Source organism: Schistocerca cancellata, chromosome 3, assembly GCF_023864275.1.
Source record: "Schistocerca cancellata isolate TAMUIC-IGC-003103 chromosome 3, iqSchCanc2.1, whole genome shotgun sequence".
Taxonomy (NCBI): domain Eukaryota; kingdom Metazoa; phylum Arthropoda; class Insecta; order Orthoptera; family Acrididae; genus Schistocerca; species Schistocerca cancellata.
Genome location: NC_064628.1, coordinates 923391784 through 923408443, shown reverse-complemented (window position 1 = coordinate 923408443; position 16660 = coordinate 923391784). Strand labels below are relative to the sequence as shown.

Sequence of the window (16660 nt, the reverse complement as noted above, 5' to 3'; positions counted from 1 at the left end):
GAAGAAATGCAGATTCCGAAAGCTAGCGTTTGTCACTTTTTTGTGCATATTTGTTTCTGCTGCAGTTGTTAGGCTTTTAAATATTTAACTATAATCTCATATTGCAGGGAATTTTCTTAAAAGAAATCTGCAAAAATGAAGACTTGTTTAACCAAGTAGTCCAAATTTGTCACTGAAGCTCCACCAATGAGGAGGAGAACAAATGCAAAGACTCCCATTACACATCTGAGATAATAAGAATAATAGGCAATCTTAATAATATACTGGCTGGATTAAAGATAGCACTGCTAAGATATAAAATAGTAATTATTAAAATTTGAAGATTTCTGCTTTTTTATTGTTGTGCTTTTTTATGTTACTAGGTACGTCTTTCAAAAATACTGAATGTGAAGAAGACAAAGATTAAAAAGCTTAGGGACATGAACACAGAAGCTGAAAAAAGGAAGTCATTTGGTACGCACATCCCAGAAGATTTTCAACGTAGATATGCAAGTGTTATAATTGAGTTGGAGAGGTTAAACCATGATTTACAAGAATATCTGACAACAGTTCAGAATTTCTGTCATGAGGTATGTATTAGCAATTTACTGTTGAATTTTTTATGAGTATGTAGAGATATTGCTTCATATGTGATAGCAGGGATCTGTTGGGAACCAAACCAACTGTTTTTCAATACGATTCACATTTTATATGCAGCTTGTGTGATGCTGATGCCTGACATACTGTTTGAAAATATTCTCATGCAGTCCACATCTTGTGCAGAGAATAGAATATATCTTGAGGATTTGCGTCTTTTTTCAGATATTAGAACATTGGTTTTCTATCAGTTTTTCTCAGTGATTAATGTCGCAACTTTTTCTTCATTGAATCTTTTCCCGGTTTTCTATATATATTTTTTCTGTGGCCGTATTTTCTAATACCACTAGCTGAAATATTTTCTGCAGAATTCCAGAAAAACTAGAAACATATTTAATGAAAACAATTGCAATTTATCATACCTGTTTGATTTGCCAAAATAGTAATTTCTTGACCATATAATGTTCCTAGCAATTACATGATTTCATTCCTGTGCAAGCATAGGTATGGTCCTCACAAATCCATAAAGAAATTATGTCTTGTACTCATTCCTCCCTGTGTGGAGATGATGTCCGGAAAGGGGATTTTATACTGATGGAGGAGGAAACTGGGACAGCGTTTGACTATCTCAAAAAATTTCTACTTACAAAAATCTTAACTTAGCATATAGAAAATGACTCTTACCCAATGTGATAGTATTTAGATATATAACTGTTCTCTGTGAAATCATTGTTTTCACTTTCATCATGATTTTGGGCCAAACTACTGCTTGCAGTTCTTCAGAATCTCAAACACTGAAGTATTTATTTAGTGTACATATTGCATGTAAACAGGGGGACAGACTTAATAGACAAACTACACAAATTTTAATAGAATTAACAATTTTCACAAACACTATATATATAACTAAAATGCTAACCTAGTACCAGTTGCACCATAGGGGCAACAAAAATTTGATTTTAAATATTTTCCGTGATTATTGACTGAATTTAAAAATTTAAATACTGTCATAATCTGCTTGTTAAGAGGTATAAACTTATGTTAAATGTTCAGCAAAAAATGACAAGTGTTAAAGTTAGAAACTGTGTGTTTGTCTTGGGGCAGCATAACTGACATCACACACATACACAAACTTAATTCACCTAGTAACTTGAGTATTAGAGCACTTAGCGACATCCAACAAAGTTTACACGTAATTTTGAACGCTGCGGAACTTGCTGAATGCCTGAGAGAATGATGAAAGGGCTGTTTCCCATATTTTTCTGTCCATGCAGTAAGATATCCACATCAGGCACATTAACATTTTAATTTATTACTTTTTTTACTAACTCTATTCGCAACACACTTTGCATACAGTAACCACATATATCACTTAAAGTAACTGCAAAATTATATCATTGTACAAGAGGTAGTTCAGGAGATGTGACGTCATGAATATTAAGATGCGTGAAGAACTAGCTTAAAATGGGGTGCAAATTGCCCAGTTTAGATTCATCCAGCGATTCATAATGAGAGCACCTAGTGACTTCCAACAAACGTAACACATAATTTCAAACTTTCCTAAACTTTCTCTTGCTCACATGCTTAAAGCCAAATAGTTAACACAGTAAGCTATTTTTAAAATAATCAGATGTTTGAGGCTGTTGCCATGCCCAGTTTTGTTCCATCCACTGTCTTCAGTTTAGTTCAATTCTGGAATGTTGAGGTTTCAGCTCTGGAACTATAATTGTAGCAGGTTTTTTTCCCAGTCATGTGTCCATCTATCTTTTTATTTTTGACTGTTGTTATGAAGTCGTTCAGCCAGACATGGCGACAATTATGAGGACTTTAGTCATCCGTGCAGTTTAGTAGTGGGAGATCTTCATGTATTGGTAGGGCAGGATTTCAACACTTTTTCTAAAAATGTAGGAGTGGATTTGATGGTCCAAGAGATGAGGCTCGTGGTGGTAATAGTTTTTACATCAGCATGCTTGGATTGTCAACTTCTGATACCTACTGGAGCACAACATTTGGCCACAGATCAAGTATGAGATGCGAAGAGTATCAGCAGTTGTTCATGTAGTTTCTGAATTACATTATTGCAAGTTGATGTTTTTGTTGTGGTATTCTCAAGGTGTTTCCTGTTTGTATGGGTTTGGTCAAGTCATCCCTGGTTGATTACTAAGATCAGCAACCATGTGACAAACATTGCCTTTACTTAGTTTTAGAATACATTTAAAAGCCATCTGCGAGAAATTGAACTCCATCCATTCATATAGTGAAATGTGCATTTGTGAGCTGAGCTCATCATTCAATTTATATGCCTTAGCAACTGCATGCAACTACAGCTAAATCAATGTGGAAGTACTGCACTACAAGTAGGAAAACTTTTATGAATTTATGAGCAAAAGCTAAGTTATTTGCGTTGCAGAGATGGTGTTGATACAATGCAATATTGTATTCTTTTGTTGGAATTTGATGCACAATAACTTCAGCCAACTTTCAACTATAGATCCAAATCGTCTCAACCTTTCAGTATCACTCATAAGCTTGTAGCCACCTTTTGTAGCATACTTATAGTCATGAGGCGCAATGGGACACAAACCAGCAACAGGCCTGTGGTGTGGTGGCCCATTGTGTTCCCATTGCACTCGTGAGACTCCTAGATGTTAGAGTGCTGTTAGTTGCAGTGCTATGACGATGAAGGAGCACCTTCTATAATGTTAGCAGGTGGGATGAACGTTCTGCTGAACAAACCCAGAACTAAACTGGAATAGTTTTAGCTGGTTTCAAGCTTTTGATTGTTTAATTTTGTTACAAATTTACATTAGATGAACAAGATATCCAAGAAAACGTTACCAGATTTTTGTGGTGTTCCCTTATTGTTACAGTCATTTGAAAGAAGGGTTCTTTAAGTTTTATTTTCATATCTCTCTTAGTATCTGATCAGTGTTTGGTGGATTGAAAGTATAAAAACGGTTGCATTCTTTTGCTCTGTGTGCCTAGTATTGAGCAATTGTTGAGGTATAAATTTTAAACAGAACTAACATGGATTCGTGAACACGCATTACAGAGACAGTAAACTTAAAATGTGAAACATATTTCTACTAACAAGGGAACCTCCCCATCGCACCCCCCTCATACTTAGTTATAAGTTGGCACAGTGGACAGGCCTTGAAAAACTGAACACAGATCAATCGAGAAAACAGGAAGAAGTTGTGTGGAACTATGAAAAAATAAGCAAAATATACAAACTGAGAAGTCCATGTGAAAGATAGGCAACATCAAGGAGAGTGTAAGCCAAGGAGGGCTGTGGTCCCATGGTTAGCGTTAGCAACTGTGGAACGAGAGGTCCTTGGTTCAAGTCTTCCCACGTGTGAAAAGTTTAATTTTTCAGTTTATGTGACAAACTCTTATGTTTTCATCACTTTTTGAAAACCTAAATCGGGCAAGGTGGAAGAATATTTTTACCCATTCGCCAAATGTACAAGTTAGGTGGGACGACAACATATTCCTGTCATGTGATGCACATGCCCTCACCAGTGTCGTATAGAATGTATCAGACGTGCTTTCCTGTGGAGGAATTGGTTGACATATGACCTTGCGATCAAATGTTTTGGATTCCCATTGGGGAGGCACGTCCGTTTGTCTACTAATTGCACGGTCGCACGCTTTTGCGGTGCGGTCGCAAAGCACAGACACTAAACTTATTACAGTGAACAGAGACGTCAATAAACGAACGGACAGATCATAACTTTGCGAAAATAAATAAAGTAAAATTTTCACTCGAGGGTAGACTTGAACCAAGGACCTCTCGTTTCACAGCTGCTCACGCTAACCACGTGACCACGGTGCCCCTAACTTCACATCATCCTTGATTTTGCTTATTTTTTCATAGTTCCACACAACTTCTTCCTGTTTTCTCGGTTGATCTGTGTTCAGTTTTTCAAGGCATATGCACTGTGCCAACTTACAACTAAATCTGAAGGGTGGGCGATGGGGAGGTTCCCTTATAAGTAATATGAAATTAAAGGCTGTTGTAATTAAGCACCATGAGTAGAAGAAAAATGACATTCAAAAACATTTAGTAAACATTTGCAGATCTGGGTCTGATACTGCATAATGCATTTAAATATAAGTACAATTAGTGTTATTAACCAATTAATCATCCCCTCATACAGGCAACACATTTTGTCAGGCAATTGCAGTGTCACCACTTTGGGGTCACTGAGAGTGGGACAATCTGAAACAGAGGACAGTCAAAACAAAGTGTTCTGAATGATGCTGACTTGTAATAATCAGTACTTGGGAGGTCAACAGCAAACTGCATCTCTTATATTGGGACTGACATCATATTAATTTATGTAGGTTACCTGTTAATAATAAGAGTGGTACATACATGGCCTGAGATACTGCCGCCACAATGTCAGTATTGGCTATGACCAAATAAGTTTGATGGCCACTGCACCATCGCCTTTTAAATTTCCCCATTGCCAGAAATCCAACAGACTCAGATCCAGTGAACAGGGAGGCCATGCCACTGGACCTTCTTGACCAGTCCATCACCCATGAAACATTGTAGTGAGGTACTGTGCACGATCCGTAGAAAATGAGGTGGTGCCCAGTCTGCTTAAACCAGTTATTTTTCTTGGTAACGCTCTCCAACAGCACTGGTGATTCATTGCACAACGAACTGCAACAGTAAGAATGTCCGTAGCACTGAATAGTACACATTACTTGTCACATGAAGAGTACATCTACATCTACATCTACATTTATACTCCGCAAGCCACCCAACAGTGTGTGGCGGAGGGCACTTTACGTGCCACTGTCATTATCTCCCTTTCCTGTTCCAGTCGCGTATGGTTCGCGGGAAGAACGACTGTCTGAAAGCCTCTGTGCGCGCTCTAATCTCTCTAATTTTACATTCGTGATCTCCTCGGGAGGTATAAGTAGGGGGAAGCAATATATTCGATACCTCATCCAGAAACGCACCCTCTCGAAACCTGGCGAGCAAGCTACACCGCGATGCAGAGCGCCTCTCTTGCAGAGTCTGCCACTTGAGTTTGTTAAACATCTCCGTAACGCTATCACGGTTACCAAATAACCCTGTGACGAAACGCGCCGCTCTTCTTTGGATCTTCTCTATCTCCTCCGTCAACCCGATCTGGTACGGATCCCACACTGATGAGCAATACTCAAGTATAGGTCGAACGAGTGTTTTGTAAGCCACCTCCTTTGTTGATGGACTACATTTTCTAAGGACTCTCCCAATGAATCTCAACCTGGTACCCGCCTTACCAACAATTAATTTTATATGATCATTCCACTTCAAATCGTTCCGCACGCATACTCCCAGATATTTTACAGAAGTAACTGCTACCAGTGTTTGTTCCGCTATCATATAATCATACAATAAAGGATCCTTCTTTCTATGTATTCGCAATACATTACATTTGTCTATGTTAAGGGTCAGTTGCCACTCCCTGCACCAAGTGCCTATCCGCTGCAGATCTTCCTGCATTTCGCTACAATTTTCTAATGCTGCAACTTCTCTGTATACTACAGCATCATCCGCGAAAAGCCGCATGGAACTTCCGACACTATCTACTAGGTCATTTATATATATTGTGAAAAGCAATGGTCCCATAACACTCCCCTGTGGCACGCCAGAGGTTACTTTAACGTCTGTAGATGTCTCTCCATTGAGAACAACATGCTGTGTTCTGTTTGCTAAAAACTCTTCAATCCAGCCACACAGCTGATCTGATATTCCGTAGGCTCTTACTTTGTTTATCAGACGACAGTGCGGAACTGTATCGAACGCCTTCCGGAAGTCAAGGAAAATGGCATCTACCTGGGAGCCTGTATCTAATATTTTCTGGGTTTCATGAACAAATAATGCGAGTTGGGTTTCACACGATCGCTGTTTCCGGAATCCATGTTGATTCCTACATAGTAGATTCTGAGTTTCCAAAAACGACATGATACTCGAGCAAAAGACATGTTCTAAAATTCTACAACAGATCGACGTCAGAGAGATAGGTCTATAGTTTTGCGCATCTGCTCGACGACCCTTCTTGAAGACTGGGACTACCTGTGCTCTTTTCCAATCATTTGGAACCTTCTGTTCCTCTAGAGACTTGCGGTACACGGCTGTTAGAAGGGGGGCAAGTTCTTTCGCGTACTCTGTGTAGAATCGAATTGGTATCCCGTCAGGTCCAGTGGACTTTCCTCTGTTGAGTGATTCCAGTTGCTTTTCTATTCCTTGGACACTTATTTCAATGTCAGCCATTTTTTCGTTGGTGCGAGGATTTAGAGAAGGAACTGCAGTGCGGTCTTCCTCTGTGAAACAGCTTTGGAAAAAGGTGTTTAGTATTTCAGCTTTACGCTTGTCATCCTCTGTTTCAATGCCATCATCATCCCAGAGTGTCTGGACATGATGTTTCGAGCCACTTACTGATTTAACGTAAGACCAGAACTTCCTAGGATTTTCTGTCAAGTCGGTACCTAGTATTTTACTTTCGAATTCACTGAACGCTTCACACATAGCCCTCCTTACGCTAACTTTGACATCGTTTAGCTTCTGTTTGTCTGAGAGGTTTTGGCTGCGTTTAAACTTGGAGTGAAGCTCTCTTTGCTTTCGCAGTAGTTTCCTAACTTTGTTGTTGTACCACGGTGGGTTTTTCCCGTCCCTCACAGTTTTGCTCGGCACGTACCTGTCTAAAACGCATTTAACGGTTGCCTTGAACTTTTTCCATAAACACTCAACATTGTCAGTGTCGGAACAGAAATTTTCGTTTTGATCTGTTAGGTAGTCTGAAATCTGCCTTCTATTACTCTTGCTAAACAGATAAACCTTCCTCCCTTTTTTTATATTCCTATTAACTTCCATATTCAGGGATGCTGCAACGGCCTTATGATCACTGATTCCCTGTTCTGCACTTACAGAGTCGAAAAGTTCGGGTCTGTTTGTTATCAGTAGGTCCAAGATGTTATCTCCACGAGTCGGTTCTCTGTTTAATTGCTCGAGGTAATTTTCGGGTAGTGCACTCAGTATAATGTCACTCGATGCTCTGTCCCTACCACCCGTCCTAAACATCTGAGTGTCCCAGTCTATATCTGGTAAATTGAAATCTCCACCTAAGACCATAACATGCTGAGAAAATTTATGTGAAATGTATTCCAAATTTTCTCTCAGTTGTTCTGCCACTAATGCTGCTGAGTCGGGGGGTCGGTAAAAGGAGCCAATTATTAACCTTGCTCGGTTGTTGAGTGTAACCTCCACCCATAATAATTCACAGGAACTATCCACTTCTACTTCACTACAGGATAAACTACTACTAACAGCGACGAACACTCCGCCACCGGTTGCATGCAATCTATCCTTTCTAAACACCGTCTGTGCCTTTGTAAAAATTTCGGCAGAATTTATCTCTGGCTTCAGCCAGCTTTCTGTACCTATAACGATTTCAGCTTCGGTGCTTTCTATCAGCGCTTGAAGTTCCGGTACTTTACCAACGCAGCTTCGACAGTTTACAATTACAATACCGATTGCTGCTTGGTCCCCGCATGTCCTGACTTTGCCCCGCACCCGTTGAGGCTGTTGCCCTTTCTGCACTTGCCCGAGGCCATCTAACCTAAAAAACCGCCCAGCCCACGCCACACAACCCCTGCTACCCGTGTAGCCGCTTGTTGCGTGTAGTGGACTCCTGACCTATCCAGCGGAACCCGAAACCCCACCACCCTATGGCGCAAGTCGAGGAATCTGCAGCCCACATGGTCGCAGAACCGTCTCAACCTCTGATTCAGACCCTCCACTCGGCTCTGTACCAAAGGTCCGCAGTCAGTCCTGTCGACGATGCTGCAGATGGTGAGCTCTGCTTTCATCCCGCTAGCGAGACTGGCAGTCTTCACCAAATCAGATAGCCGCCGGAAGCCAGAGAGGATTTCCTCCGATCCATAGCGACACACATCATTGGTGCCGACATGAGCGACCACCTGCAGATGGGTGCACCCTGTACCCTTCATGGCATCCGGAAGGACCCTTTCCACATCTGGAATGACTCCCCCCGGTATGCACACGGAGTGCACTTTGGTTTTCTTCCCCTCCCTTGCTGCCATATCCCTAAGGGGCCCCATTACGCGCCTGACGTTGGAGCTCCCAACTACCAGTAAGCCCACCCTCTGCGACTGCCCGGATCTTGCAGACTGAGGGGCAACCTCTGGAACAGGACAAGCAGCCATGTCAGGCTGAAGATCAGTATCAGCCTGAGACAGAGCCTGAAACCGGTTCGTCAGACAAACTGGAGAGGCCTTCCGTTCAGCCCTCCGGAATGTCTTTCGCCCCCTGCCACACCTTGAGACGACCTCCCACTCTACCACAGGTGAGGGATCAGCCTCAATGCGGGCAGTATCCCGGGCAACCACAGTCGTAGTCCGATCGGGGGATGCGTGGGACGAGCTGGCCGTCCCCGACAAACCCCCATCCGGACCCCCACAGTGATGCCCATTGGCAACAGCCTCAAGCTGTGTGACCGAAGCCAACACTGCCTGAAGCTGGGAGCGAAGGGATGCCAACTCAGCCTGCATCCGAACACAGCAGTTGCAGTCCCTATCCATGCTAAAAACTGTGCAAAGAACGTCTGAACTAATCTACAGAGAGCGCAAACAAAACGACACAAAATTGAAGCGGTTATTAAAATACAAGATTGCCTAGTAAATGCAGTAATGCTGCCACTTGTGCACTGCTGACACACTGCTCGGCGGCGGAAGGAGACTACGCGATTTAACACTATTCGAGTACTAAAACGTGATGCTACAACTCTCAAATACTATAATACGCCCGAAATTTATGAATTAAACAATGCAAGTACCAAAAACACGCAAAGAAATTAAGAATTAAACTATGTAACAAATGAGTGAGCTAGGAGTATACGACTTGCTGCTGCAGCTGCTTATCCAACGGCGGCAGGGAGCACACTGACTGTGACCAACCGACACTGGCCGTTCAAAACAAAAACAGTTGACAGACGACTACGCGAATTTACACTATTCAGGTACTAAAACGCGATGCTACAACTCTCAAATACTATAATACGCCCGAAATTTATGAATTAAACAATGCAAGTACCAAAAACACGCAAAGAAATTAAGAATTAAACTATGTAACAAATGAGTGAGCTAGGAGTATACGACTTGCTGCTGCAGCTGCTTATCCAACGGCGGCAGGGAGCACACGTTACTTGCCACAATTAAAATGATCCATATCGCGGCAGGTATTGGTTTTGAGACACAGAATTATAGTAACTTTTCTTCTATCTCCTGAATGGCTAAGCTATTTTAAATATCCACCGTAGCCTGTTAAATTCTTTGTACAGATGACTTTTACTGGCCAGTATCGGCCTGTAGCCACTTCAGTCACAAAATTTGTCAACACTCAAATTATTTAATGAAGCAACATGTTTAAGAGGTATAAACCTCATGTTTAGGCTACAATGGCAATACAAAAACATTTAACAAAAGAGCACTTAGATAGCAAAGTTGGTTTGTAGAGTCTTAACGTGTGCTGTGGTCATCCTGTGGAGAAAGAGAAGGATAACGTAATAAGACGCAATAAGTACTTTGTGTGTTGGTCTGCTGTTCATATAAAAACAAGCACACTCTATTGTTCATATGGAATGGATGTCATCTTGTGGTGTGTTCAGTTACGTCCATTGCTATGGCTCCTTAGAACTTGTTAACATAGACACGAATACAGAAAACAGGTTCAAATTAATGTACTTTGCAATAATTACGCAGAGATGAAGAGTCTGGCACAGGGCTGATCAATGTGGACAGCCGCATGAAACTAATATTTAGACTAGAGACAACCACAAGACAATGAAGCATTAGTCTTTCTTTTTAGACCTGCTTATCGCAGGAGTGTTCAAGATGGCTCACAGGCCATACCCGGGCCCAGGTGGCAAAGCCCTCAGCCTCGCTTCACATTTCCACCACTGTAATGCCACGCTGTCTGATTGCAAGGAGGGGGAAGAGTGGAAAACTGCAAATGTGACGCATTTAAGTAGCAGTTTAGTTGCACTGCATACTACTACATTTTATATTTTTACATTTCCCAGCAACATGGGTCACAAACAAAACAAATTTTCGATATTATTTAACTATTTTTGCCATTCTGAAGATATATTAAAAATTTACGTGGTACAAACTGTAGGTATACAGACAGATGCAGACAATTTCAGAGCACTCAAGTTGCCATGTAATCGTGAGTAATTTAATTTCATAACTGAAAAAGGACTTTCACACAAACAGGTCAGTCGAACTATTTGTAGCATTTTTGCGGCCTCACTCCAGTAGCTTGAAAACTCTACCGGAGGAAATTAATGTAGACATCCTGGACGGTTTTAACATAAAAAAATTTGCAATTAAAACTGGAATTACGTCCTTGCAGGTCAGTCACATCTGCACATGCACAGGGGCACCTTCGATTGAAATGGCAATCGGTCTCAAAAACATCTCAGAAATGGATGAAAGATTGACAGTGTCCTCAAAATCTTTACAAATCTCTCATTGTAGTTCTTTAAAGGTCACGATAAATTCTTCAAACCTTGTGTTTTCTTTAACACTGGTGAGCTTAGGGAACTGGACTATCCCTGTCAGAATGTGTCACTTCTACTGTGTGATTTTCTTTTTAAATGCATTCCCATAAAATCAAAAAGAAGTTAGCTTGCAATGTCTTACTGTGGACAAAAACAGTCAGGTCCCCTTAAAATGCGAAGTCTGCAGTCTACTTCGGTTGTTTCTAATTTTTGTTCCTGCACACATTTTTTTCGTCATAAATTCAATGGTAGCAAGTTTTAAATCGAAAAATCGTTCCAGGTAGGACTCTAGACCTAACAGACGTACTTTGCAGTAATATATGAGGTCTCCATACTCTTCGTTCATTTGCATTGATAACTGTTGCAACTGGTTATGGAAGTTTTACTATTTGTGAAATTAATTTCTTCGTGTGCTCTAGGCCTGCAAATTTAGCAGGAAGTGCTTTTCAATGTACATAACAATGAATCCCATGTGTCAATCATAGTAATAATTTGCTTTTTCATTGTGAACTAAATCTTTAAATTATTTCTGTGTGGTATTGTAATGTCATTTCACAGTGAATATGCAGTACCTGTCACTTATGCAAACTGAGCTCTTCAGAGAAGGACCTAGCAAATTTGAGTGAGAGGTTGGGCCTTGGCCTGCACATGCTGCATTGTGTGTAGTTTGGCAAGCCGTGTATGGCCCCACATTTATCAGAAGGCAGTAACAACAAAGTCTTCTGTGCTCCGTAATTACCAGAACTGCATCTTTGACACTGCTGACTTGGATCTGATGATGGCATATGCCACTGGGAGATCATAGATGTACTGATAATGGTTTCAACATATTCTGCCAGGGAACGCTTACAGCCAGAAGGCTCAGTGTGATGTAAACATGTGAAGCAAGCAGGCAACCATGCCATAGAGATGCACTCGTGCTTTTTACAGCCAAATGGGAGAGTTTGAAAGGGGTCAAATTGTGACTTTCCTAGTGGCAGGATGGTCTTTTCGGAGAATTGCCACCCAAGATGTACATGGTGCGTCAGTTGTGCAACAATGCTGACATTAGTGTTCACTTGAACATTCTCACACCTATAGATGAGGCTCTGGACATCCACACAGGATGGACACCCACCAGGATCATTGTATTTTAAAGGCAGCTGTGGTGTGCGTACTGTACGACCTTCAGTACACACACCATTAGATTATTTGACTTGTCACTCTAACGAAGTAGGCGAGTGTCAGCAATATGTCTCGTGGTCTTATCGTGGTGTGTTTCTCTTCTGCCGTTAGGTTAGACGATAGGAATGCCACTGCACGCTTAGAGTAGCAGATTGATGGTGACCAACTTTAAACAGAACTTGATTAATTGTCACACACATTTATTAAAATAATAACAAGCATAAAAATTACTTAACTTGGTTCTGGATGCTATTTACAATTGACAATCTGAAGTTCCTTTGGTATTGGTACATTAATCTTATTCTCACATATATCTCTGATACTTGACAAAAGTATCTATACATTTATCTTCATGGCTATGTACAGGAATTTGGTAATATTATTAGGCGCAGACTGAAACTTGACTATAGACTGATGCAGACTGGTACAGACTGATGCAGACTGGTACAGACTGATGCAGACTGGTACAGACTGATGCAGACTGGTACAGACTGATGCAGACTGGTACAGACTGATGCAGACTGGTACAGACTAATGCAGACTGCCTAATCGGAGGTCTGTACACTCATTATAATACCTTGTGCGTTCGTGTATCACTGCGCGAGTGTGATCCGCGAGGAGAAAAGGTTCTACGTTAGCAGCAATCTCATTGGCTGCATTACATATTAATACGCGGATCGGCGGAAGCAGAATTTGGTCCGTCTCTATGGCAGCCCCATCTCGTAGTGCGGAGATGGACGAGCGCTGCGCCTACGCTGTTGTGCTTAGCGGGGCGCGATCTAGTGGGAAAGTTGTGTACGCGCTGACTACGTTGAACTATGTACACAACAGCACCGGGGCAGATTACAGATGCCATAGCACAGATAAGAGGGCTTGTGAGCCCACGTGTCGACACAAACTGTTGCAAACTGGTTATTAGCAGTGAAACTACGGACATGCACACCTCTATCCTATCTTCCACTCACACCACGGCATTGATGTGGATGGCTTGACTGGTGCCGTCAGAGGATCACTTGGAAGATGGAATGGTATGCCATGGTCTTCAGTGATGAAAGCAGATTCTGCCCGTCAATTGATGGTCATTTGTATATAAGACATCAATCTGGTGAGCACTGTCTCGTAGACTGCATTCGTCCAAGACACACAGGCCCCATCCCAGGCCTTAATGCTCTGGGTTTGATAAGTGTCGACTCTCATTCACCTTTGATGTTTCTTGAAGGGGCCGCTAACCAGCACGCGGTATGTGCAGAATGTTGTTAGATCCATTCTTTTGCCTTCCTTGCAACAGGAAGTCTCCTACAGGAAATGCGTGTCCTCACACTGCTCATGAAACTCAACGTGCTCTGCAAGAAATTCAGCAATTTCCCTGGCTAGCACGATCTCCAAGCTTGTCTGCTATGAAGCACTTGACTATGTGAATGAGCATGCATGGCGTAATGTAACCTAGGACAGTATTTTCCATCTGCACCGTCTACTGGATGCCAGTCAGTGCTGCCCGTGGAGGCTACATACGCCATGTACTAATATGGCTGTTTAAGCATCAGTCATGTCTCGTACCTCAGCAACACTTGTGCTACGTATCTGTAAATGTAATCATTTTTTGTACCCATATGCACTATTGCAACAACAAAGCTTGAGTGAATTGGAAACCTCTAAAAGACAGTACTAATTTTTTTCCAGCAGTGTAATTGTGCAATTGAGGTGAACTTGCGATGATAGTAAGAAATTCATAAACAGAACACTTGTGTAGCAGCTTTTTATATTAATTATTGGTATTAAAATTTAATTCAGTAATAACAAATTGCAATGGGAGGGGGGTGTTACAAACAGTTTTCTTTCATCATTGTTGCTGTGACGCCCATGTATTGTGTTACTTACCTCCTGAATTGTACAATATTTATATAAGTGTGACAGTTACAAAAATTTAACCACTAAACAATGTATACATTTTGAAAGAGAAAATGAAAAAAGAATAAAATAATGTACTGTGAAATAACTGCTGTGCTTTGTATTAATTATAATACCAAAAATTTTAATCAGTGTGCTGGTGTCAGGGTGAAACCATTGGACTCAATTTGAGAGAAGAGGAATGCAAATTCCTATTCTTCCATTCAGATTTAGGTTTCCCTGAATTGACTCAGTGCAAATGCAGGAGTGCTGCATTTAAAAATTACGGGCCAACTGCCTGCACCATTCTCGCTTGGAGTCAGTCTGTAATAACATTAACTCTTGTTCTTCCTTCCAAGGTCTGTAAATGCACAATATGAATACAGTGTTCAATATTACAGTAACAGAGCTCCTATTGGTCTTGGTAACAGGGCCAGAATACTTTATACTGTGGTGGACGACGCAGTGGCAGTCCACTATAGTGGTTGGTGGAAGCAGGTTAGCAAGGTAAGGATGCCAATGGTCCACCACACTTTGTGGGAGTAGCAATGGAGTAGCGAGTGGATGCCCGATAGTCGTCTGTGTTGTCATAAAAACATCTCTGTTGAAACTGATATTTATTCTTCATAAACTACAACAATCGTGATGATACTCAGAGAAGTCGGTGAATGCAGGACACAAGCTCGTGTGTGGGATGCAAGGAGAGGTGGCTGTCTGCGGGTGGCTTAATAGCTTAAAATATCAGTTGACTGCTGGTAATGACGGCAGTGATTCTGCGAGGGCGCTGACTGCAGCAGTAAGCAGGAGCTCATAATGCAGGCTAGAGACTGCCCGCAGCCCAGAACATAAGTGCGCAGAATCATGTCATGGACACAGGATGAGTGAGATGTGGCTCACACAGTACTGATAGCTGCTTGCACAGACAGAGGCAAGCAGCAAAGAGTAAGGAGTTTGCTTGCATGGGCAGTGGTGCCGGAATGGCTGTGCACTGCCCTGGACTCAATCTGTAACTTCCAGGGTGGGATCCGAGCAGCAGCTGAAGTAGGCTTCCAGGTGTCCCACCAATGGATTAGTTGTTGCAGATGTGTCAGTTTTACTTAGCTGTGCTCAGTAAATTTTTTTGCAGTGCTACACAAACATCTTTCATGCAGATGTAGGACAGTTTCTCCAACAAAACCTCTTGCAGTGTTTTCAAGTGCCATGATCATAAGCTGGTAATGATCAGACAATCCAGTCAGGAGCAAAGTTCCTATCCACTTCTCACTCACCTCAAACTTCATTTCATGTAACTTAAAAAGCAGTCATTATTATTCAATCTCAGTAGTCGTCTCGGATGTGCATTTAACTAATTTTGTTGTGATTAATGATCTAAGCAAGCCCCTTCCGCTGCCCTGTTTGTGTCCCTTATTCCAAGAATCGTCCCGTTTTGTTGGATCTGAAGGAGGGTTTTCAACATCATCCCACAGTTCGTCATGGATCCAATATGCCTTCATGGCAAATTTCCACTTTGAATAATTTTAATGCCTGATCAAATTTCAACCATTGGAAGTGCTGTTGAGGCTGTACCACTCATTTTTAGCTATGAATGAGAGAAAAAAATATTGGCAGTCTGCATGCAAGAATGATCAGTCAGCAAAATATGAGTGATTGGCACATGCGTAACTTCTGAACTGGATCTGGATTTCCACACATGATTTCTATTTTAACATTTGTAAAACCATACTCTCACACCCGTCCCTTGGCCCATAACCTTTTGTTGAGCCTTTTTTTAATATGAAAGTGAAAGCTTTCTGAAATGTTTTATTAATTAATCAGTAGATGCATAACAGCTATTACACATCCCAGAATGCATAATAACTGCCGAGTAATTACAGCAAAAAGAAAAAGAAAAACTGTCGATATCAATTTACATATCTCAACACAATGGATACATATGTACCTAATAGAACAGTTCATAATGAGAGGGAACGTCCATGGTCCAGTCACTGTAAAGAATCTTCTAAAGAAACAGAGATTACTGCATAATAGGTGTAAAACAAAGTGTGTAAAGCAAAGTGTAGGGCATAGATAGAGAGATGCTGAATGAAACGTGCTTGGCTGTCAAGAAAGCAATGCCTAATGCCTTCAATGACAACCACAGCAGTATATTGTCAAGTGATTTTTCATAGAACCCAAAGAAAGTCTGGTCGTATGTAAAGTCTGTTAGTGGCATCAGAGTTAGTGTCCAGTCCGTAGTGAATGAGACAGGAACTGAAATTGAGAGTAGCAAAGCAAAAGCTGAAATGCTTAAAACTCCATTTTCAAATGTTCCTTTACAAAGGAAAACCCGATGTAATTGACGTACCACTATTAGCATCAGTGGTGTTGAGCTTATCAGATTTTATACTGAATCTGCAGCTGAGTTACCCCTCTACTAACTATAATCTGTTGTAGATCTTTGGAACAAAAAGCTG

At 41.4% G+C, this 16660-nt stretch overlaps 1 protein-coding gene across 2 annotated transcripts in view; it reads left to right on the top strand.

Moving 5' to 3' along the window:
- The window catches only part of LOC126176002 (protein lin-9 homolog), a 127666-nt gene that overhangs the window by 105455 nt on the left and 5551 nt on the right, over positions 1 to 16660 (top strand). For both annotated transcript variants that reach the window (XM_049923118.1, XM_049923119.1), the window contains exon 7: positions 363 to 569. In XM_049923118.1, coding sequence (XP_049779075.1) covers positions 363 to 569 — 207 coding nt within the window. The remainder of the gene's footprint in view (positions 1 to 362; positions 570 to 16660) is intronic.